This window comes from Coccinella septempunctata, chromosome 5 (assembly GCF_907165205.1).
Source record: "Coccinella septempunctata chromosome 5, icCocSept1.1, whole genome shotgun sequence".
NCBI lineage: Eukaryota > Metazoa > Arthropoda > Insecta > Coleoptera > Coccinellidae > Coccinella > Coccinella septempunctata.
The window spans coordinates 23,241,799-23,268,188 of NC_058193.1; the positions used below are offsets into that span (position 1 = coordinate 23,241,799).

At 35.5% G+C, this 26,390-nt stretch overlaps 1 protein-coding gene across 6 annotated transcripts in view; it reads right to left on the bottom strand.

Moving 5' to 3' along the window:
• The window catches only part of LOC123313823 (fibronectin type III domain-containing protein 5), a 127,715-nt gene that overhangs the window by 3,480 nt on the left and 97,845 nt on the right, over positions 1–26,390 (bottom strand). For 2 of the 6 annotated variants that reach the window (XM_044898864.1, XM_044898865.1), the window contains exons 4-6: positions 20,212–20,357; positions 16,164–16,282; positions 13,905–14,123 (exon numbers count right to left, since the gene is read on the bottom strand). In XM_044898864.1, coding sequence (XP_044754799.1) covers positions 13,905–14,123; positions 16,164–16,282; positions 20,212–20,357 — 484 coding nt within the window. Of the gene's footprint in view, positions 1–3,373; positions 3,473–7,383; positions 7,532–13,904; positions 14,124–16,163; positions 16,283–20,211; positions 20,358–26,390 lie in introns of all 6 variants that reach the window. The other 4 variants (XR_006537776.1, XR_006537775.1, XM_044898867.1 and 1 more) reach the window with 4 other exon arrangements.

Sequence of the window (26,390 nt, forward strand, 5' to 3'; positions counted from 1 at the left end):
TTTGAGCAATTGGGTATGTACACCTGTGTTCAAGGTTAATGATAAACTATTAACTTCTGACTACCAAAATACAGGGTGTTTACTCTAAAGGCGAGGCAAAAATACAAAAGAGTCCGAGAACATTTTAATATTTTGAACATGAGTTTACATATGAATTCCTTCTGAGATTTGGGGTATCAAAAATGGAAATCTGTACTTTAATATCAATAGATATCAGCATTATTCCAATTTTTTAAAATATTATATGCGATATGCGGATATACAAGTTTGAGTCTTTGACATATATTTTAACAGAAGATTCCTGAGATCAAAGGAAATACGTTTTTCTTTTACCATTTTTTCCACTTCGGCTCGGTTGAAAAGATATAGGCTATTGAAAATCCATACAAACTATAATTTTGAGTTAATTCTCACAAATGATTTGATCGAATGGAGTGATATTCGAAATATATTATAGTTTTTTAATTGATGTGATGAATATTCTCCGAACATAAAATTCCAGCCACATGTCCCTATACCTATATGAAAATAGAAGAATAGAATAAAAAGATACAGCCATTTCGAGTTTACATAATAAGTCATGCTACCCCTGGAAACCTGACACTGAAGTATTTCTGGAAAATAAGCTGCTATATTGGAGAAACGAGCATAAACACCCTTTTTATTGCACTAGACTAGGTGAGCGAAGTAGTATTTATAACACAATAAATTCTCTTCAGAATATAACGTACTAAATCAATGACACTACATACCTATTTGTAATGTGTTATGTTTCAATACTTTTCGAATTTCATAGATATTTTTCTACGAGAAAGTATATATGAAGAATAGGTATCTACTATTATTTTTTAAAATGGTCAATATTCATCGATGAAAATCTAGGTATATTCCGAATTTCCGAAAATCACTCCTTTCGAAAAAATTGTTATTGAGATATAACTGAAAATTATATTTTTCATAGGTTTTCAACAGCCTATAACATTTCAACCGAGACGAATTGGAAAAGATGGTAAAATGAAAAAGGGTTTATTTTGACCTCAGGAATTTTCTGTTAAAATATATGTACAAGTCAAAAGCTCACCCTGTATAACGGGAGTAATGAGTAATCGATTTATTTTTATTGGTGAATTGAGTATACTTTCATACTAGATGAAGGCGAACACAACACAGTTTTTGACATGCACCCTTCGTGCAATTAAAATTACAAAACACACCTCATTTGCACAATTTTTGAAGGTGTGATATAAAACTTGAGTGCGAAATAAAATCTATATAAACTACGTGAAATGTGGATGGTGTCTTCGAAGCATCAAAACTGAACCTTAATTTCACTAATCTAAAACGATAATTCGTGAAATTTCCGTTCATAACACGGCATTTTTTGTTTTGTTAAATTACCTTAATATTAGGAAATTAACGTGCATTTTATGTTTTTTCTTCGAAAAACTGATGAATGAATTCCGCTCGGATTCCACTGGATATTTTTCGAGATCGACTTCAGTAGCTCCAATCAGATGAATCAAATATGCTTATATGTAAGACATCCAAAAATTTTCGTTTTTTCACGAAGAATTTGGGAATAGTGGAGGGCCTCACAAAGTTTTTTCTTTATTCTGGGTGGATTGTTAGATGAACACTTCGGATATAATTCTCCTGCTATATGAAAATATTTCCATTTTATGGAATCACCTTTTTTTTCTTAACACGTTGACGGACAGTAGAAACAAGTGAAATTCGAAAATTGACAATATATGTTTTTGTAATTTTTAGAATATTAGAAGTATAGTTTTACTCTTTCTGCTTAAATGACTTGACGGCTATAGACGCAACTGTCCGTCAACGTGTTAAAATTCGATAGACTTCAAGTAACTCCAGGACTTTCACTACTAGATTCAAGTAACAGGCTCAGGGTTTTTTTTTTGGAGGTCTTCATGTCTACACATTTTTATAATATTTGGCTTATATGTACATTCTTCGTGCTCAGTTATTAGAATAATACGAAAAGTTAATTTTCAGGTCCGGCCTCAAAAAAATTAACTAGTATGTTTTGAGTCGAAACAAAACCTTGTATGTCAATATTTTCGAATTTATTTTCAATTTTAGAAAGACTGGAAAAAAATTAGTAAAACAATGTACCTATTTGGTTTTTAAATTTTTAACTTTGCTTGGAATAATTTTGGAGTAAAGTGTATTATTCCGATACATTTAACAATATGAATATATACTTCTTTATTTTACTACTACCATCAAGAAAACATCAGAATAGTTGAGAGGTGATCTTACTCTTGTTCTAGCTATAAAAATTTTAAGATGTTGAACCTATAAAATTCGAAATGAACTAAATGAAGTATTGTTGCAACATTATTTTTATTTAAAATAAAGCTATCTTCCCCCAAAATTAGCAACTTACCTCATTTTTAAATGAGGCATTTTAAAATAAATGATGATCAATTTACGCATACAAGGTGTTTGACAATTAGTCGCTGACTATAACATTTTTTGTGCCATCTAATTTTCGAAACATCTAGATTTGACTCAAGCTAACAAAAAAGTTGTAGGCGTAAAACACCAAATATATTATATTTTACTTATTTTTTCTGCTCTTTCCAAATTTGCGAATGAAACTTCAAAATATTGATTATGTTGTTTTGACTCGAAACTTACTCATTATATTTTTTAGAGCCGAATCTGGAATGAGACTTTCTTTATGTTAATCGATAGCACTCCTGAGAAATAACAAAACAAATATCACAAAAATGTATAGGGTGGTTCATAAATTAAAATTAATTGAAAAACTGGAGAAAATCAGTAAATCCGCATGTATCTTGGTAACAAAGAATGGTAGATCCATAATGTATAGGTTATTTAGGAGCACTTCGGTGTCCCCCATCTACCGTGATTGTATGCGCATTTCCAAATGAATCACCCTGTATAGTTTTTGACATTCGAAAAATTTTAGAGAGCCAAGTAGATGCTGTTTAGACCAATTTGAAAAAAAATGTTTTTTATGATATCAGTAAATTGCATGCGCATAAAAAATAAGGATAATATTGGAATATAAATAATGCATCAAGTCGATTGGAATCATTATGTGTCTATTTCAAGAAGTTTTCCATAACTTCTAAACTATATGTATTTTTACCAAGGAAAAATGTTGTTTGAAATGTAATCATGAATCGGATTAGTGGTTCTACTATGGAAGTCGAGACAATTTGATTGCTTTTACATTATTACAGAATTTTTTTTCCAAATGTCTACGAAAAGCAGTAATTGAAACTTTTAGTATCATACTCATTATAACTTATGATGTGAAGCTCTAAAAGCGGCATTTATAATCTAATTAACCTAATTGTCTGAGAGGATCAATACTCACCAAAATATAATTAATAAATCTTGATTCAGAATTGTGATAACTGTGTTGGTATTGTTCCCCTCGGTGTTTGAGGTGCTGCAGTAGTAGATGCCTAAGTAGCTATTTCTCCACGAGGAAGAGACTCATTGAAATATACAGGATGAACTTATATTTTGAGATATTGATGTTTGTAGAAAACTCTATATTACCATATATTGTAATTTCTCATTTGAATCATCCGGTATATTTTCATCAGCATTAAAGATCAAAAATTTCAAACACTACTTTTGCTCGTGTCAAATTCATTGGCTAAAGCTCAAGAGGCGTACATGCAAGCTGCAGACTTATTTACATGAAGATTACTTGAACGTTTCTTGGTAATCAGCGCGTGAGAAACCATTTTATGGAGCATTCAGGAAAACAATTTGCTCACATTGTTTTATATCACAATAAAAGTGAATTCCTCAACTTTGTCGTCAACTAAAAGAGACAATAAAGGTGAAATCAGTTGGGAGAAATTCCTGGTGCATAAAATACCTGAAGAAAATATCTATAGCAATTATTGATGTATCAAATTTCGTCTGCGTTGCTTAAGAAATTTTTTTTTTGGGCAAAGGTATCTGAGATCAAGATCGACGGATGACTATAACCTTCACCGTAACTTCTCCAATCATGTTTCCACGTCGCTACAAAAAATTAAAACCCATTTCGAAAACAATTTAGCATCTTCTAAAAACAAGAAGAAACTCTTCAAATACATCCGGTCCTCTTCCAATACCAAAGTGAGCATTCCACTGGTCAGAAACCTTTCTGGTGAGATCAGTAACAGTCCCACAGAATCGGCTGATGTCCTGGCTGAGGTTTTCTCTCATGTCTTCACGCCTGAATTGCCCGGCCCAATGCCACTACCTACATCACCTCGTTCAGATTCCGAAATCTCCAATGTTGAAATAACCGAAGAAATTGTTGGCAAACATCTTTCTGCATTGAACACTTCTTCAGCACCTGGTAGTGATGGAATATCTTCACTCCTCTTGAAACGCTGTGCCAACGCATTTGCAGTACCCCTCACTATTATATTTCGTGAATCTTTGTCTTCCTCTTCTCTTCCCTCCGATTGGCTTTCCGCTTGTGTAACCCCTATCTTCAAAAAGGGGGACAAGCTTTCACCTCACAACTACCGTCCCATTAGTCTTCTGCCGATTGTTTCCAAAGTTTTGGAGAGGATAATCAAGGAGCAGATTTTGAAGTTTTCCCTAGAACACAGGCTGATACCAGACCAACAACATGGATTTTTTCCGGGGCGTTCAACTGTTACAAACCTTCTTTCCTGTTTGTCCGACTGGACAAAGGCGTGGGACTCCGGTCAGCCAGTGGACGTGATCTATCTGGATTTTTCGAAGGCGTTCGACAGGGTACCATACGGTCGACTTCTCACTAAACTCGAACACCTGGGAATCAGGGGAAGACTGTTGAGCTGGATTAGGGCTTTCCTAACAGGCCGCTCGTATCGAGTTCGTGTCGGAAGCGAGCTTTCTACTAGATCATGGCAGGTGCTTTCTGGTGTGCCCCAGGGGTCCGTCCTGGGACCACTACTGTTTATTTTGTATATTTCTGATTTGCCACTTCACTTAAGATCCACCATATCTCTTTTCGCCGACGACCTTAAAATATACAATTCTCCGATTACCAACTATTCGACACTCCAAGATGACCTGGATAGCTTGAACAACTGGTGCGGCACCTGGATGCTTCCTCTAAACATAAGCAAATGCTCCATTCTGCACATCGGAAAAAAGAACCCTCGTCTTTCATATAACATAGGTGGTCAGGTTCTGGCACCAGTTTCCCAATTATCTGACCTTGGCATCATAGTCTCTAACGATCTCAGCTGGCGTAGCCATATCGAGCACATCTCATCTAAGGCCAAACAACTGACCTACGTGTTCTACAAATGTTTCAAGGGATGCAACAACAGAACATTTGGAACTATTTTCAAGACCTACATCCGTCCCACACTCGAGTATGGGGGTCCGGTTTGGTGGTGCACAACGAGAGGCGAGGTAGATTTACTGGAGACTACGCAAAGATGGGCCACTCGTATCGGCTATGGACCTATTCGACCCACTTATCAACAGCGACTCAGAGCCATGGGCCTGACATTTTTCGAGGAGAGGAGAGCTCGCGGTGATCTTATATTCTCATACCGAGCTATTCGCGGTTTTCTGGGTCACGGGGTTGCTGACTTGTTCACTCCGAATAGGAACAACCTCAGAGGTCACCACTACAAACTTAAACGTGAAAACTTCAAAACAACTCAGCGTCAGAACTTCCTTCCAAATAGAGTTTTCAGTGCCTGGAACAGTCTTCCATATTCCGTTGTGGAGGCCCCTTCGGTGAACACGTTCAAGAACAGATATGACGGATGGAGGTCGGTTCAACAGGGTCACTAATGTTCATGGCTTGGACAGATCTTATCTTCAACGGCGATAAACATTCTTTCCTTTCTTTCTGTAATATCTTAATTTTTTTTTCTTTTTTCAAGGTTACTCTTCACCTATTGTGACTGCGTACCAATTTGTAAATTTCTCTTTTTGAGTTTATAGGTTTTTTAAACCTCAACTCTTGTAATTTTTGTAATAATAATAATAATAATAATAATTCTATAGCGTGTTCCTAGTTGTGCTCCTAGGTCATTTTTTGAAAATTTTCTAGTTCTCAGAGTTGCGCCCTTATGCCATAAATATGACGTAAAAGCGGAGTACTTATTTTGGCTGTTTGTTTATAAACTATTTACGCGATTGAAGTTCAATTATACCGAGAAATAATTATTCATTTTGACAATTTTTTTCTGAATGAAAACACTGCTAAATAACAGGAAAATTTGTTTCAGAAGTAGTAAACAATTTTCTGTAATAAAGATGGCAGCTTCGATTCAGCACTTATTGTGCAAAGATATTTTGAACTTATTCGAAACTTTCACAAAATGCGAAATAGAAATTTATTATTTAACGTCAACTGAGTTGATACGGAATATATCGAAATTCATTAAAGTACAGGATGTCCATGAAAATAGCGAACGGATTTAGGTTATTATTCTAGTTATTTGGATTCGGAAAGTTACATGTTTTCCAAATACATAAATAACAAATTACTCGATATTTTCGAAACATCCTAGCTGGGAGGCTGAAATTTTCAACAATTCTTGCAATTGGAAAAGCAATTCTTTCAATTTGAAAAGCTCCCTGATGTAATGAAATTCAACGTTCGATTGTTCTACTCGATTTTTTTTTGAATAACAAACGGTTTGAAATATTCATTAAAAAGTGGTGCATCTTAGAAAAAATTCAGACACTCTTCTTGCTGTGAAGAATTGTAGAAATAATTCCGTAAAAAGTCACTGGCCTACGATGGGTCACAAGCTCAAAGTCGGAATTCAACGAAAAATATTTTCAAAATATTATGTGGCCCTTTTACGACTTCGTACTGGCGTATTATTTTTTTCTTCAGAAATCACTTAAATGAGGTCTCCATTTTTACCAAATCTCTTTCAAGTATCTCAAGCTTTTACGAAAATATCGAGGAATTCGTAATTTATTTTGAATACCTTCAACGCGCTGTATCTGTTGAATTTAGAAACGTCATTTCTGGACAAAGGCCTAGAGGACCTTTCCGACTACAAGTAACTCATTGAATTTGTTCGCAATGTTCATGAAACATTGTCAAGATGGAAGTAATTGAACAATTATGTAATTATAAAAAGAGAAACATAATTATGAAATATTAAAATTTCCTAGAGAACAAACAGATTCTAACCACAAATTTTGTAATTTAACTCCTTTGTTTCCTGAAAATTTGCTATCTGGCCTTGGTATAGAGGAAAATACTCTCAAGTTAAAATTTCGGACAATGTATGGGATCTATTTACCATTATTCAGGATAATGGTAAAAGAAACCTTCAAATATTTCATGACGTCGAAAATACGATTTGCAGCTTGCATAGCATCTAAGCCGTTTAAAGTTACACTTACTGGGGAAGAAGAAGCATCAGAAAGTTTAGGCTCCTCTTAGGTGCTAGGTGCCTTCGACTCGGTGCAACAGGGCAAACTGACACCCGCACTCGCGGGCCTCACGCGTTCTGCGTGGATACCGGAAACAGTGGCTCCACGTGCAGCACCCCTAACAACATATTAGCAAGATTTCATCATTATATGGAAGCTGGTTTTGTTCAGAACCTTCTCGACTCTGATTGTAAGTTTTTTGTGTAATTTATAATAGTAGGCGGAGATGAAATTTCATGCGCCCCCCTGTGTTTCGGTATATTGAACACCATGTGTAGAAAGAACCAGGCCAAAGCTCTTACTCCAAATTGAAAAATATTGACCATGACGATTCAAATCACGAATTGTTCAACCATCGCAATGATGTGGCCGATACGATCTACAGGGTGTCCCAGGATTAATTCGGATGTAGGTTCAGTATGTACCTCAAAATAAGACGAAAAGTTCGGTTCAGTACCTCAAAATAAGACGAAAAGTTCCTATGGGAGTCATGCGCGAAAACGTTCCGTTGCTTTAGACTAGAGGGACAGAGATAAACAGAAAACATTTTGCAGTGGTATTTTTCAAATAGAGGTGCACCTTTCCATTCACTTTTATTTTAGCACTCGATTGACTATGAAATAATTTTTGTAATTTGGCACTCATGAAATGCCGTTAACTGTATAACGCTGTTGACACAACTAATATCAGAGTTACAAAATGCCGAAAAATGATTGAAAAAGCAATAAGAAAAGGTTTCAGGAAGGGCTATTTAGAATTCAAGTCCGCTCATTCAAATAGTATGCAGGTAACCCTGATATTCTAATATCTACAATATATCCGACGGTAGCGAACATATTCAATGTAAGTGAATTTTTATAATGTTTCATCGGAATCTAAACGACTTATATTTTAGCTGAATGTTTCCACAATCAAAAAGATTGTGAATGAAGACAATGACAAAGAATTTCCTTCTATTGGGAGACCTAAAAAAGTGGTGACATTAGAGAATTCTATTTTAGGGTTATCTATGGGGTGAACGAATGCGAAAAGTTACTACAGGATATTCTATGAATGTCATCGTAGAATAAGTTCCAGAAAATTTTTTTTTTATTTTTCATTCGACTTGTCCCATAGATATTATCATCAAAATACTAAAAATAGCCAGCCCTAAATACGAGCCAGTTGTCCTGTTATTTGTTTATTCAGGTGAAATTTTTGTTTAAAGGTGAAGTTCCTCTTGTTTTGAAACTTCCTTTAATTTTTTTTACTTCCATTGATGCCAGATGATTTTTGTTGAAGAATTCAACATTCTTGTAATTATCCGTTTATTCCTTCGGGGATAACCATGCCCCGCCATTTCATCATATGCATTTCATCTTCCGGTTGATTTTTTTGAATCTACAACTGATGTAACGTCTTCAACCTTTAGCGAAAGAAGATAACCAACATTAAACCTCCTCAAACTACTGAATATTATGCGTCAACAATTCAATTTTCTTCCATAGGAAAAATAAATGTATTTCAAAATTCTCTTATCCTTTTCATGCAGATAACTAGATTTGGCATTCCTTCAATCAGTTTGTATAAACGTCAATTATGTTCGTTACATATTTTCGACTTCATATTTTCCGAAGTGATTCGACATGGTGATAAAATACGTAATTACTGAGACTTTTACGTAGAACGGCCAACATAGCTCTGATTTAAAACCCAAAAATGTTTTGACAAGCGTAATAACCTCACATTTTCGTACTATACAGAGTGGAATGGGACAAATTTCTATGGCCTACCGAGTGCTAAAACAAAAGTGAATGGAGTATATATCCCAATGTTGCTGAAAGAATCAATGTTTCGAATGTATTCAAAGTACAGATTCATTCAGCAATAATGAAAATGATGGAAACATTTATAGGTTGTTGTTTGTTGTACCTCGAATGATACAAGTTGGCTTTCACGCTTTGTACCGCCGCGTGACACAACATTGTTTTTGAGTATCTTGTGAAATGTAGATACTATAAAAGAAAAACTAGACAAAAATTCAAACCTTAACACCCTTTTCTTACTTGAAATTACTCGAAGAATCTTCTCTTTTCATTTGTACCCCCAATTTCGAATAGAAAACATATTATGGCACCGCTTTCAGTGTTAGATACATTTTTAAGATGAAACATTCAGTTTCTCACTATACAGAATTCTTTTATCTAGCGCAAAGAGTAAGTTTTGGGAAAACTAACATTTCAGAAGTTAGGGACCTATAACTTCCAAACTAAGCCTGTCCGCCTGGTTCGTTCTTCACTAATCGTATTGTAGATACCGTAACACGTAAAGAAATAATGAAATTTTCGCGATGTCCATTAGTTCCCTTTTCTGTAGAGTCATTTTTTCCTTCTATAGCTTTTAGTAATAAAACTTTGAGCGATCGATTTCAGGAATTATTATTTCATCAATAGAAAAATCAACGTCGTTTTTGATTTTAAACTGTAAGTTTCTGGCAGTCAATAGCTTTTGTCACTGTTGATATAAAATATTTTTCTTCTTGGGATATAGATAAACGAGTCACATTTACATGAACTTTCCCTTGAGAAATATTTGAGTCTCTGAATCGTTCGATACATTTTTGACCTTTGTTTATTTTGAATTAATAATGAATTTTCCTTTTATTTTTTCAATTTTATATTTCAGGAATGAGAGAAAATGAAGGTTTTGAATAAGTGATGTTGAGGAAGGAACCCCAAGTACACCATTAGCCTATTTGAATCAATTGAGTGCAATGTTTTTATTGTTTTCGTGATAACTTCACCATTTTTTTTACAGATTATTATGATATTTTCACTCATTCGAGAACAGTAAAGACTGATTGTAACATTCATTTCATTTTTTATCATCTCACCTTGAGTAGCTAGCTACGACATTTTTTATCTCAATTAAGCCAAAAGAATATATTTTTTTCTCATATATTTCCACATCCTCTTTTCATCTCATCCTTGACTACCTGAGACCAAAAAATGAAAATTGTAATATTTCGATGAGTTCGGAAATAATGAGTGAATTCTGTAGCGTTTTTCTATACCAAGAAAGACGAATTTGTGATTTGAGGGTAAATTGTCACCATTCACTGCAATGAACATAGATGTAGTGTACCTAATGTAGAAAAATTAAAGCAAAAATCGAAAATACTTCGCTAATTTTGTATTGTTCATAACTGGGACAATTTCAAAATATTTTTATACAGGAGAATTAAATAGCAGGAATGGTTTTCACCATTTTTGTTTCTTATATCAACAGTTTTGATGCTTTGTTGTTTTCAGATTCGCACTGTCAAGTGAGATGAAATGATGAAATGGACATTCAAAACAGTCTTTCATGATATAAATGTGATTTTCGTTCTTTCGAATTTATTTCCATATTTTTCCTCTCTTTTTATATCTGTTAACTTTCTCGTTTTACTCCTGTGAACTCATGTAAATATATTAAAAATTATTGTAAGACATTCTTCATTCCAAAGTGGGTGTTCTTTCCTGTATGTCACTTATTACCGTATCTGCAGACATGGCAAAAGTAAGGCAAGTCTGTCATTAGATGATGTCCTGAAAAAGTTCGATGTCGAATATAACCAAAATGGCTTTCATTAAATACAATCGAGGTGTGAAAGACAGAAATCAACGTGAGTTGAAAGACTTCAAGCTGTATGTGCACACGAGGCTGCACAAAAACAAAACACTGAACAGTTGTGCTCGTCTTACTTTGAAATATCAATAATCTGATTCAACGTCTGAAATATAGCCCATTTCCATGGCTCTCGATGCTCCACAAGTACATTCCAGATGACTCTGCCTTACTATTGTTTTTTTCTTCGGAGTTGTCTTGACTTTGTGGCACTATTTAGAATAATTTCTCAAGTGAATTCATTCGCAAGTAGAAACATTTTTCGTTTGTTCATCACGTGCTAGTTGATTTATGAAATTTACGCGGGAGTGCAAACAAATATTGTTTGCATTCGACGAGCTATGTTTCGTTAGCCTAGTTGCACACACACCGATTTTGGACGGCCGATTTTATATCGGTCGTCCAAATTCCAATAGTGAACCACGTGTGGGAACGGGACCTGGCACACACGCCGACCGGTGATCGGAGATCGGAGCCGGTAAAATGCCGGTGAGAAACCGTCCAATACCGGCAATATCGGGATGTAGTGGCGTACGTGACTAAGTACACGTTTGTACAAGCACCGATTGTTTACCATTGAACTCAAGAAGGAGTTCTTTCTTGAGTTCAATGTTTTTTACCGACCATTTCAGTCGACTTTAGTCGGCTGATCGTTTGGCCGGTAAAAATCCGGTGAGTGTGCAAGCAACTACTACCGATAAAATGTCGGCCGATTTTATTCCGGGCCGTCCAAAATCGGTGTGTGTGCAACTAGCCTAAGAAGGTAGTATATAACATTACTAGCAAGAGGGTTTTTACTGGCGAATGGAGGTAATAACTGACGAGCCGCAGGCGAGTCAGTTACCTCCTTGAGCCATTAAAACCCGTTACCTTGCGTGTATTGTTTTATATTTTATTTGTTTCTCATTTGTAAAAAGGTTAGATAAATTCCAAAAGAATCCCAATAATTTGTCGCAAATGTCGTAAGCTATGGAAGCGTTGCCATGAACATGTCTGTTTATTTTTCTTTACATTTGTTTTGGCGAAAGCGAAAATGAATGTACCAAAAAAAAATTATTGAGGCAGCCAGCAGTGTAGATTCAAGTTTATTACCTGCAAAATCAGCTTCAAGGTACGAGCGAGAATACGACGACTTCAAAAAGTCGCAAAACAAAAATAGTGTGATTGGGGTAACTGAAGATGTTTTGTTGGTCTACTTGAATCAACTATCAGCTAGATTCAGCCCTAATACTTTATGGGCAAAATGGTCTATGCTGAAAAGCTGCTTGGAAATGAAAGAAAATGCCCATGTTTGCAGGTTTGTTTTCCTTAAAATATGACGTTTAGTTGTCATTTGCAGATTTCAAAAGGTAATAGCGTTTCTGAAACGAAAATGAGCGTTATACGCCAAAAAAGGCCAAGGTATTAAGTCAATTTCTTTTACATGCTCCTGATGACCAGTGGTTGCTGGTGAAAATTGTAACAATATTTGAGATTTTTGGATGTTGTCGATGTGACGAAATTCTCTCCTTAAACATGAATGATGTAGAAGATATGGGAAAATACGTTATTGTGACATTGCGGCAAACAAAAAATTTAACAACAAGAAGATTCACCATAACCGATGATGGCTGGCCTGCACACTATTGGTGGTGTCCCAAAGCAAATAGCGAAATATTTAGGTTTAAAAGACCCAGAGTTATACACCGGCCACTCTTTTCGCAGAACTGGAGCCACTATGGTTGCGGATTCGGGTGGAGATATTTTAGCAGTAAGGCGTGCAGGAGGGTGTAAGAGCACCGAAATTGCGATGAGTTATGTCGATGATTCATTCGGTCAACAAAAAAATCGAAATGTCTAGCAAATTATTTGGTAGTAAGGAGAGAACAAATGTTATGCAGTCCTCGAGTTCAGCAGTTTCTGAGTCAACAAATGGTTCATCATCATCAGTATCAACTCTTTCATCATCAAAAATCTGTGTTACTGGAAATAACAATTATACCATGATTTTCAACATATATGACGATAAAACAAAATTTTCTAATGTAAATAATACTACTAACTTGTAAAAATTTTGCAAGTTAACTGTCAGTTTTACAAGTTGGTGACTTGATAAAATAAACTTTCTTGATTAATATTGTGTTTTTGGAAACTGACGTTTACAAATGAGAAACAAATAAAATTATATTCATATAAAGTCCCGAAATTCGATTTTTTCAATTTTTTCCTTGATAACTTTTCATGCCTCTATTCGATAAATTTTTCGATAGCATATTTAAATAGCCCGCAAAAAATACTACCATATTCATTGTTCCTTTTTTGATTTTGCTCGATGCACAAATTACCGGTTCACATGAAATAACATGTAAGATTTTCGTTGAAAATTTTTTACAAGTGTTTTAGTGGGTGTTTCTGAAGCAAATTAATGTTTATGAAATTTTGGCTCATTTGTCAGTTTTCGTGAAATCGGTTTTATTGTCAGAAGATTTTATTTTGATGAAAAAGAAGTTTTGAGGAAAAATTGTGAAAAGTTTTTGATTACAACTTCCAAACGCTATAACCTTTTGTTCTACTCTCACATTTATTCTTCAGTTTTTCATGATTTACCGAATTTGTGAATTTCATTGATGGTTGTTAATTCAACTATATATTTATTATATACTTCATATATTCAGCTAGCATGTGATGAGCAATATCATCGTATAAAAACTACTGGTCTTTATACAATGACGAAATAGAATGTACCAAATCGACTTACTAAATCTAACTGTTTTGATCGAAGAAATGTATGTACTTCAGTTTGCGGGATTGATATAATGAAAAGTGTTGGCTGTTTATGTTTTATACTCGAGGGCGTCTATTACCTGTTGACATGTTTGTTCCCCATGATGATTACACGTACTTGCAGTCGCCACAGCTGCAGCACAGGCGGCGGTGCCAGGGACTTTCAATTGTTCATGCTTATAATCTGGCTGATAGGGAAGAAGCATCCTTATTTTACCCCAACGATTGAAGAACAAGGCAATCGCACCAACCCAAACTAGTAGCACTAAAAGAACTATACCTATTTCGACACCACGCACCTGAAAATAAATATTACAGTATAGAGAAACAAAATGAATCCCACACAAAAGTTTATTTTTAAATTCATATTTTTTCATTTTTTTATAGCTGTTAATATGAAGAGGATGTAATGGAATTTCTAAAATATTCAAATAGTATGCAACGCTTTATCGTTTTATTTTTCATGAAAAAAACTTTCGTCGGATTTTCAGATCGAAAACAAAACATTTTTAAAGCTGAAAATACGAACACGATTTCAATTCTATACTGAAATTCATCTTTCTCTTTATATTTCGACGACAACAATTCATTCTGTTATCATCCATAGGCAATGTGGTATTGGAATGAGTAATAAAATAAGTAAAAGATTTAATGAATAGCTTGATAAATTTTTAATTCAACATTGGAATGTAGATTTTGACTATTTTCACGTATGTTCATGCATGTTCGAATATACACTGCGCAAAAAAATTAACGCACATTATGGAAATCTCAAATTTATTCTACAACTGAAGGTGTTCTCAATGATAATTATTTTTATCAGAATTATGCATGCATATGTTATCCAATTTCAACGGTTTTCTTCAATACATATGTTTTTTCCCAGCAGGAATAAAAAAAGATGATATTATCAGATTTTGAATGTATTGGCTACATTCTAAAATCAGTTGTTCTCAATCAATTCTAGTGATCAATAGTTTTTCTTTCGTTTGATTTTCTACACTCGATCGCTATGCAACGCGAAACACGCAATTTGACCCAAGAGGAATGTGCCCAAGCGGTAGTTTTGCGAGAAGAAGGGTGGACATACACAAGAATTGCAGAAAGGTTTGGAGTTTTCCATACAAGTGTGTCCAGAATGTTGCAGCGATTCAGGGAAACAGGTATGAATGTCCGAAGACCAGGACAGGGTAGACCACGGGTAACAACTGCCATTCAAGAACGTTACTTGAGAGTTTCTTCGTTGAGACAACGGTTTGCAACCGCTCGCCTCCTTCAAATTCAGCTTGAGCAAACTCATGAGGTGCAAATTAGCACTCAGACAATAAGAAATCGCCTCAGAGAATATGATTCAAGGCCTCGTGTCGCGGCAATAGGCCCAGCTCTTACCCCAGCCCATCGAAGGGCGCGTTTGGATTTTGCGAAAGAGCATATCCATTGGGAAGAGGCCGATTGGGAAAGAGTTCTCTTCACAGATGAGTCTACCATTGTGGTCGACGTTCCCTTGTATACAGACGTCTACATGAAAGATATGCTCAGTGCAATTTCCTGAATACTACTGGTTTTGGGGGAGGATCGATTATGGTATGGGGTGGAATATCTTTGACTGCTCGCACAGACCTAGTGGTCGTTGATAATGGAGCTATGAATGCTGATAAGTATATAAGGAACATTCTTGAAGAGCATGTAGTGCCATTTGCCCCATACATTGGTGAAAATTTCATTTTTATGGACGATAATGCCAGACCCCATCGTGCGCGCATCGTTCAGGAGTACCTTGAAGAGGTTGAAGTCTCTCGAATGGAATGGCCAGCAAGAAGTCCAGATCTCAATCCGATTGAGCAGGTTTGGGACAACCTCAATAGAAGGCTGAGAAGTTCAGAAAACCATTCAGCTACTCTTAATGACTTAGGAATCCAACTCGGAGAAATCTGGGAAGGATTAGATCAGAACATTTTAAGATCACTCATTTTGAGTATGAACCGTCGTTGCCGAGCTGAAATTAACGCAAGGGGTGGAAATACCAAGTATTAAATCACTTATTAGCATTTCAGTATTTTGAAAATTGTTCATTTCTCTTCTTTCACATAAAATTCGGTGAAATCCTGAATTTTTCTTCCATTTAATGTGTCTTGTTTCGTTCAAAACCTTCCCGAGAGAACATAAAAAATAAGTTATAAAGCCAATGTAGAGTTAACATTCATTAAAATTGAGATTTTCAGAATGTGCGTAAATTTTTTCGCGCAGTGTACATTTCATTCAACATTTTTGGGATCTGCTTTCGCTTTCAAAGTTATTTAAGATGCGAAGATACGATTTTCTGAATTGTATATACTCACGGTTGAGCTATTTGGCGTATATTCTGGCAAGTTTGCCGGATCCAAAACCTCCCTCGACGTTGGAGGCCCCATGGAGGAGCTAGTCAGGGAGTCTTGCTGGGGGGATGACCGTGGGGGCTCTGAAACAAGCGGAAAACCTGGATAACTTTCACGAGTTCGAGTTTAATGGAGTGTTTATAGGAAATGAATGAAGAATTATTCCACTGCTGTTGCTTGTCGCTGACATCAAAGGATTATTTCCCGAGAATAGGAATTGGTTCTAACAAAGAGTTCTTAGTGAAATGAGGATCTTAAAAATTCCGAGGTATTCGGTTGCAAAGACGAATCCGGTTCCACAGTAAGCTTCTGCATAAAAACGATTTTATGATGAACCTGCTATTATACATTGGTGCAAAATGGCGAAAGCGCCGGTAAATAAGAAATTATATACAATGTAGTCTTTAAGATCGATATTATAATCATTCGAAGATTTGACTTTTGAATCTCAATTACTTGTTGCATAGTTACGATCACAAGTGGCCACATTTCTGTTCCTATTTCTCTAACAAATATTTAAACACGTTAGCGTTTTTTATAAGATGGACTTAAAGTACAGGGTGGGGCAAATCAAACAGTGCAGTTTTGAAAGGCTATTAAAAAAAAAGTATGCAACTTACAGGAATCAAATTTATTTAAATTTTTCGTTACATCATGCCATTTATTTTATCATGTTCTAAAAATGAAATCAGAAAGATGATGGCCTTCAGCAGCGATGCATTGATGGAGACGATTTCGGAAGTTTTCTGCCGCATTACGACACATTTCGGTCGGTATAGCACCAATTTCCTATCTAATTCTTTCTTTTAGCTCTTCTAAAGTGTGAGGCCGATGTTTGAAAACCTTTTCCTTAAGGTAGCCCCACAAGAAAAAAGGGACGGTATCATGACACGAAAGGTTAAAGTGGACCCGGAAAGCTCGCTGAGTTGCGATGAATGATCGACCATTTTCAAAAAACGTACGGACTGCGAAGCCCGTTGTTCACCAGACCAAACTATGGTAATGACTAATAATGGCATGGCCTGCGCGACAACATGAAACTATCGTGATAGGATTATCCCCACCACACCGGAAGTACCAACCTTTCAAAACTGCACTGTTTGATTTGCCCCACCTTGTACAAAACATAAGAGAAATTCAATGTCCAATTTCAGAGATATGCCTTTGCCACTAAAGGGAGAATGCATCTTAGAACTTTTCTACTTGAAATTAAGGAGTATGAATAGCAAGTTAGATAGAAAGTGTGACTCTGTTTTGTCTCTCTACTCATTTTCAACAGGTAAATCCTCTTCCCACTTTTATTTATTCGAACTAATGGAAAATGATTATCACGAAGAACTCTCATGTTTGTCACTCAAAATCTTTTCATTGTTGACATCCCATTGAGTACTCAAAAATACTATCCAATTGAGTGACCTTGGTTCAAACACAAAAAAAAATATTTTTGATGCCGATTTGAACTGTCAATCAGGAATATATAGGGAGTAAATGAATTCTACTCAGTTGGAAAAAAATTCAAGATGTTATTCCTTACCAAAAAATAGTGTGCGTTTCTCAGAAAACTGGCGGAAATAAAATGGGATGATTTTCTTTAGCAGAGAGGTCAATAAAAAAAATTGGTGGTGTCTCTCTATGATTGCAAGGGAAAGCAAAACCTACCCCTAAAATTTGTTTCGAAAGAAACTTTTTCCCTTTTTATTATACCATTGAAATATAAACTTTTGATAGGTTGATTGATTTTGAATATATAAGATCAGTTTGAAGTGAAAAATAATTTATCAACAGGTACCGTGGATCGTATAGAAAGGAATTATCTTTGAAATTATAATAATTTACTACTATTTAATAGGCGAATATCATCCCCGACATTATAGACATTTACACCCTGTATAACTAAACAAAATCATTGAAAAGGTTAAGCTGCCTGGGCTTTCATTAAAAATGCTGCTTAATCCCTTTGAAATTATAACAGATCCATGGTGGGCTCTGTATACAGGGTATCACGAATGAACATTTCATACAAATGAAACTTCTTTCTCATAGCATCTATACTGGGTGCGTCTTTGACTCGTACAAATATTTTAACAGTACAGATTCTTGAGGTCAAAATAAACACTTTTTTTCTATACCATTTTTTCCAATTGGCCCTGATAAAAAGATATAGCCAAAGTACCCAATTTTTCCAATTTCACAGATACTTTTTAACATCAAATCACTCGAAAACGGAGCATTATACAAGAAAAATGAAGAATTATTTTTTTTTTCAAAACGTTCAAATATTCATAAGGTAGCATGCAACTTAGTTTCAAAAGGGTTGGGTTCTTTGAATTCTTGATTTTTGGTATTTTTATGATACGTAATGGTCATAATGAGAAAACTGGAAGACGTGGGTGATATCTTGTGTTGGAAAAAGATTCATCCAATGAATGAAAAATTATATTCCGTAATTCATTTCATTCGATAAAACCGTTAATGAGATAGAACTGAAAATACCATTTTTCATGGTTTTTCAACAGCCTGTATCTTCTAAACAGAGCCGATTCGGAAAAATTGGTGACGAGAAAAACTATTTCTTTCGACCTCAAGAACCTACTGTTAAAATATTTGTACGAGTCAAAGATCCCTCCTGGTATAGAAAAATAGGCATTGGTAAATTTTCTATATTAAACATGTCATATATTTAATGTTAGATATATTTCCAACGATAAGGCATAAGAATTGCCATTTGGAAAAATTATCGATGATTTCATATACCTACACATATTTGGGACACGCTATATAATAAATTTTTACATCAAACAGCTAATTGACTATTCAATCTATCCCAGCATATTCACAACAAAAAACTGTTTTTGATTTATTGAATTCATTCCAAGTTAGAGATTCATACTGTATAAACCAGGTGAATACACACGCTATTGCACTTTTGAGTACATTTTGGCATGCGATTGAATGTTCACTTGACTGCGGCCTACAGGTGGAACATTTATTTTACAATCCACATTTCTCTAGCCTTTAATAGCACGTTTGAAACTAACCAGATAATGTTCGAAATTAATTCTGTATTTTTGACGATGTAGACATTTCACAATCATTGTTTATTTTTATTTTTTCACACATTCAACGGACAAATAGTATTTCCGTAGAAATGGGAACAATAACTTATATTAAAAAACTATCTAAACTTACGACTACCGTCCAAGGATTTCACTTAGTTTATGTGTAAACAGTGTAAGCAATACTGCATTCGACTTAAGTGAGAAATTTTGATAAATTAGCTCTTCTATAACAGTTCAAGTTTAGTGAACAAAAGATAATTCCTTATAATTTTCGATATGCAAAGTATTTCTTTGAAGAAAGATTCAGCCTCCTTGAAGCCCCTTTTGATACTGGAGTTCATTGGAACTCTGGAGCTGTAGGGCGAGCTGTAGAGGGTGCAGTTGTGATAAGAGCTCTGATGGAGGTCACAATAGACCTTAAGGTCGCAGTGAAATGTAGCCCTCTTACCAAACTATAACTTGTGTTTCATTATTCTCGATGAAAAAATAATGTTATCCGCCTCTTGAAACTAACCAAACTTTCTGCAGGATGCAAACTTGCGGCAGATGAGCTCATTTTCAGATACTTTGTATTGTTTATCAGAGATGATAGATAGGATGGTAATTCTTGTCGAGTAATTCGGCTGCAACTATCAGAACATTTAAGAAAGCCTCATCGTATCTCGAAGTTTGAAAAAATTCTGAGAATCCTTCAGAAGTTTTACTGTAGTGGTGACGATTAAATCTGTCTTTCTGACTGCACCATTCTATTGATAGGTACATGATACTGAGTAGCATACATCTATTTCATTATAAGGCACATATTATCGTAACGCATTGAAAGGCGCCTGTTGAGAGCGCATATTTGATTTCAATAGAATAGGAGCCTTTTCGATTTCATTGTTATAAAGGGCGCCTTTTTGATTTTTAAAAACAGAAAAACGGAAACTAGATTCATTACCAAAAGTACTTACCCAGCGTTCGGAAGACGATGGGCCTACTTCTATATTTTTTGCCACCCCAGACGGCGGCTACTGTCAGCTGGTATTGAGTGTCTGCCTTGAGTCCACTTAGTGTTACAGCATCTGAATTGCCAGCAACCACAGCCACCACTCTGTAACTAACAGACTGGTTCATTCGAGCTATACAAGTCTCACCCTACCTTATAGTGTTGAAGTACACTAGAACAATTAAAACTCAAAAAAATTTTTATTAGATTCGTATGCAAGGTGTGGCATTTCAAAAGAATTATGTCCAATATCTAGAAGATGAGAGAAATATACAAAAATAGAAACATTTTAGGTTCCACCCCTTCGAAAAATGAGGAGAACAAGACCATCATGTAATTGTCCGAACGTTTTACCGCCGTATAAGGTCTTTTGGACTGCAGCATTATCGACTCCATCTGGTGTTACCTCTGTGGAATGGCATCAGGTCGTCTCGATTCTCCTTGGGTGCACATGACAGCCGAAGAAGGGTAAGACGACGTCGAGGAGAAAGACGTGAACCTCATCTTGATGTTGAGCGTCATGTACACCGGACAGTAGGTGCTATGTTATGGGGTGCTATTGCACATGGAAGTAGGTCACCTTTAGTCTTTATTCGAGGTAACATGACAGCGTTACCTTCAACAAATAGTGGAGCCATATGTTCTCCCTTACCTTAACTGGCTGCGTTACCTTCAAGAAATAGTGGAGCCATACATGGGCGCCCGCAGAAATTTTTCTCAGGAGGGGCAAAATATCATCTACGATTAGTTTTACTGAAAGAAAAATTTCTCTAACGGTGTCTATTGAAAAATTTCCAAAAAGATGGAATCGATTGAATGATCGTCAAGACCGAACGGCTGCATCGAGCTCCATAAAATCTTCAGATCAGTAACTAGAGGAGTTGCTCTTTCAGAATATGTATCAAATCTCCATCTACGGTTAGTTTTATTGAAAGAAAAATTACTCTAACGGTGACTATCGAAAAATTTCCAAGAAGATGAAATAAAAAAATTATCGTCAAGACCGAACGGATGCATCGAGCTCCATAAAATCTTCAGATTTTTAACTAAAGGAGTTGCTCTTTCAGAATATGTATCACATTTCCATCATCTACGGTAAGTTTTATTGACAGAAAAATTACTCTAACGGTGACTATCGAAAAATCTCCATAAAGATGGAATCAATTAAATGATCGTCAAGACCGAACGCCTGCATCGAGCTCCATAAAATCTTCAGATTTTCAACTAGAGGAGTTGCTCTTTCAGAATATGTATCACATTTACATCATCTACGGTTAGTTTTATTGAAAGAAAAATTACTCTAGCGGTGACTATCGAAAAATTTCCAAGAAGATGGAATAAAAAAATTATCGTCAAGACCGAACGGATGCATCGAGCTCCATAAAATCTTCAGATTTTTAACTAAAGGAGTTGCTCTTTCAGAATACGTATCACATTTCCATCATCTACGGTAAGTTTTATTGACAGAAAAATTACTCTTACGGTGACTATCGAAAAATCTCCATAAAGATGGAATCAATTAAATGATCGTCAAGACCGAACGCCTGCATCGAGCTCCATAAAATCTTCAGATTTTCAACTAGAGGAGTTGCTCTTTCAGAATATGTATCACATTTACATCATCTACGGTTAGTTCTATTGAGAGAAAAATTTCTCTAACGGTGACTATCGAAATATTTCCAAGAAGATGGAATACAAAAATTATCGTCAAGACCGAACGGATGCATCGAGCTCAATAAAATCTTCAGATTTTCAACTAGAGGAGTTGCTCTTTCAGAATATGTATCACATTTCCATCTACGGTTAGATTTATTGAGAGAAAAATTACTCTAACGGTGACTATCGAAAAATTTCCAAAAAGATGGAATCAATTAAATGATCGTCAAGAGCGAACGGCTGCATCAAGCTCCATAAAATCTTCAGATTTTCAACTAGAGGAGTTGCTCTTTCAGAATATGTATCACATTTCCATCTACGGTTGGTTTTATTGAGAGAAAAATTACTCTAACGGTGACTGTCGACAAATTTCCAAAATGATCGTCAAGACCGAACGGCTACATCGAGCTCCATAAAATCTTCAGATTTTCAACCAGAGGAGTTGCTCTTTCAGAATATGTATCACATTTCCATCTACGGTTAGATTTATTGAGAGAAAAATTACTCTAACGGTGACTATCGAAAAATTTCCAAAAATATGGAATAAATTAAATGATCGTCAAGACCGAACAGCTGCATCAAGCTCCATGAAATTGCTCCAAGAATTTTGAATTCTTGGGCAAAATATTGAACAAAGAAAAAAGCATTTCATGTTCTTTTGATAATCTCGTTTCAAGGGCTGGAATCAGATGATTTACTTGCTACTGTTAAACAAACCACAAAAGTGAAAGAGTTTATTGCAGCCCATAACTGAGCAGCTCTTTTTGTTGTTGAAGAATTCATTGAAATTCCTTTTTGAATATAGTTTCAAAGTTTTCAGCGAAAACTCGCAAAGATTTATAGCTAGCTGACCAATGAGTTTCACAAAACAAAGGATAATATTGAAGGTGTTGTGCTGAAAAAAAATAAGGCGATAAGAATCTCAGGGGGGGCCATGGCCCCCCCTGGCCCCCCCTGCGGGCGCCCATGGAGCCATATGTTCTCCCTTACCTTAACTGGCTCGGGAATCCAATATTTCAGCAAGATAATGCTCCACCTCATGTTACCATAGTTAGTTTAAACTTTATTGAAGCGACCAGATCCCCCGATCTTTCGCCCATTGAGCATGTTTGGGACATCATGGGTAGAAGGCTTGGAAATTTACCCCAGCCCTCACGGACTTTGGCGGCTCGATAGTATCCCAGTAGACCATTTTCTTGCTTCAATGCCAAGACGTGTTGAGGGGTGTATAGATAACCGCGTTGGACAAACACATCACATATTAACAAATTCAATAAAAAAATTGTAAACCCTCCGGTTTTTTTTTCCAAATTTTAATCATTTACTCCTTGCTATACTATCTATGTTTTACCAAAAAAAATTGAAATTTAAACAGCTCCTTCTGGGTGTTGCAGTTTCTTTGTCAGTTTAGTATATTTTGTTTAGTATTTTTTTTAGCTCATTAAATATGAACAAGTGGAATTTTGTGTCGCACTTGCCCCAACACACCCCATATATTTGTTTCATTTTTCATCCTTTGAAATGCCAGACTCTGCATGAAAATTGAGTATTGTGATGATTTTCATTATTTATACTACGGGGCCTTCATGAATTACTGAAAAATCGCAGTTAGTTTTGAATTACTTCGTGCTGCTCATCACCAAAGTGTTTCGAAGTATACAGGGTGTCCAGTTAACCTTGTACAAAATTGGAACTGGTGAAAAATCAGATCAAGACCGGATTCCACTTCACTAAAAATCTCACCGATTGTGAGATAAAGAGCATTTTTAGAATTGCTGGATAATCTCCTTGAATTTTTGCCATGTGTACAAACAAGATTGACGCAAATATCCTTACTGCTGACGATTACTGATAAGTGATAAGAAGTACGTACAGGGTGGGCAAATTTCGATGTGTTAGCACTACAGTTTTTAAACCAGAGGAGATACACAAAATCTGATACCCCATTCTCGCTCTCTTTTTCTGAGAAACTTACAATAGTAGTAGTCATTTTTGGCCACTTTCTTTTGTTTTCGAGGTATAAGCAAAAATTGGAAAAATGGCGATATCGAAATAAATTTATATCTCCGCTAATACTGATGATAGAGCTCTGAAATTGAAACATTATACAGGCACCTTTTTACGTAGAATCCAGTGGCGTGCTCTCCATTTTAGCAGGATTTTTAATTACGAAGCCATGACCCAAAGTTATGTTTTTTTAAATAGGAACACTAGTTTTCTGTGCAATTTTTTGAAAGCTTAATTTTTACTGGTTTCAGAAATATATAACATCATATGGTTTGTATCAATATAAACCATAGAAAATGGTCAAAGACCTATTTTCTCAATATTTCTATGGTTTCAACTTTTGATGAGCACAGAAACATATAGCATCGTATGATTACCACTGTCCCCTTCTATGAGTCCTTTCATTAATATGAAAATTTATGGAATATATCTTGATTCGTATTTTGTGAAAATTGGTAAAAAGCATAGAAAGAATGACATTGCCGGAAGGAGACTGCTTTTGTTATCGGAAACTCTATTTTTCTGTGCTCGTCAAAAGTTGAAACCATAGAAATATTGAGAAAAAAGGTTTTTGACTATTTTCTATTATTCATATTGATAAAAACCATATAATGTTATATATTTTTGAAATCAGTAAAAATTAAGCTTTGAAAAAATTGCACAGAATACTAGTGTTCCCATTTAAAAAAACATAACTTTGGGTTATAGCTTCGTTATTAAAAATCCTGCTGAAAAGGCGGGCACGCCACTGGATTCTACGTAAAAAAGTGCCTGTATAATGTTTCAATTTCAGAGCTCTATCATCAGTATTAGCAGAGATATAAATTTATTTCGATATCGCCATTTTTCCAATTTTTGCTTATAACTCGAAAACAAAAGAAAGTGGCCAAAAATGACTACTACTATTGTGAGTTTCTCAGAAAAAGAGAATGAGAATGGGGTATCAGATTTTGTCTATCTCCTCTGGTTTAAAAGCTGTAGTGCTAAAACATCGAAATTTGCCCACCCTGTACATATCAGGTTTTCAGAAATTGGTATAATTTTCGGAGATATTGGGGTATAATACATATTTGATTTCCAACACCTTTGATATAAACTCCTGAAGAAACTACAACCATGTGGAATAATATTGTTATTGTAATATTCATTACAAAAAAATAAGTATTTTGACCAAACTCCAAAATGGGGGCATTTGAGTCCTCCTCCCTCCTCCCATTAAATAAGGATCAATATCGACAGTTATCACTATTGAGGAGGTCTTCAGGCAGAACGCATGTAGGTATATGCATCAGAAGTTCCTACAATGCCCTACAGAAGAACTTATTTTTGAGAATTAAGGATACAGATGATCTGCTGACTTCAGACTCCAGTTGATTATTTTTGTATAGACTGGGTCTTGGTGTTAGGCAGCTTTATTATTGACGACTATTTCTGGGCGGTGTTTTTCGATTGTCAACTCTTTAATTGACAAAAAATAGCTTGTATCTTTATACAACCTATTTTTTCTGAACAGGGAGGTGAGAAGGATTTTAATTGATATATCAAAAAACCTTCGGAACTCTCGCAGTACTATGCAATATGCAATACGAAACACCCATGAAAACCCCATTGCCCTAGGCATCAAAAATGCTACTGATCACGTCTATTTTCTGTCTCTATCCGAACTAAATCAATGTTATCAGTGTGAACGACAGTGAAAAATTTAAATTGAAATCTCCTCGATAATGATGAAAGAAGATATCCTGTAATTTGTTGTTTTGTGGATAAAATGCTATCACGTTCTAGTACTCAGATATCTCTTGATTTACTTCCAATCTCCGGAGGTTTGTATAATGCTCCGGAAATTGGGGATTCGGATACCTGCATAGGAGCATTTTGCCACTTGGGCTCGCTTCAGAATCCCTTCCGATGAGAGTGCTGTAATCCAGAGCTTTCGTTCCCTGCATCAATGAAATTATGTGAGGGAAATTTTTTCGGCTTTAAGGATGAACTTTGAGAGGTTGAGTACCGAAATTTTTCACCTGAAACTTTCAACGTTGGGGGCGTGCAGGAAACATGATATTCGTGAAAATCTACATGATGTTGAGAATTGTTCGATTTTCGAAAATCATGTTTGCACCAAAAATGTTTACATATCCCCGAAATAGTTTCAAAAAAGCTTATTGTTTTCGAGATATTCAATCAATATATTCGTTAAAGATGCCAGTAATTCTGTCTTCAGAATTTCCAATGCCAAAATATACAGCTGTTTTCAGGCAGGAAGGAAAAGTTCCTGTTTCTATCGATAGATTATGAAAAATATTGTTTATTGGTTTATTGGTTTTCTTCATAATTAGACCTCAAAACCTGTCATCTCTTCTTGGATATTGTTTATTGTTTATTGTGAATTGTACAATTACCACTATACATTTTTGGCCCATCAAACATACATGGGTTGTCAGTAAATAGAGGTATTATATTACAAATCGAAAATATATACAT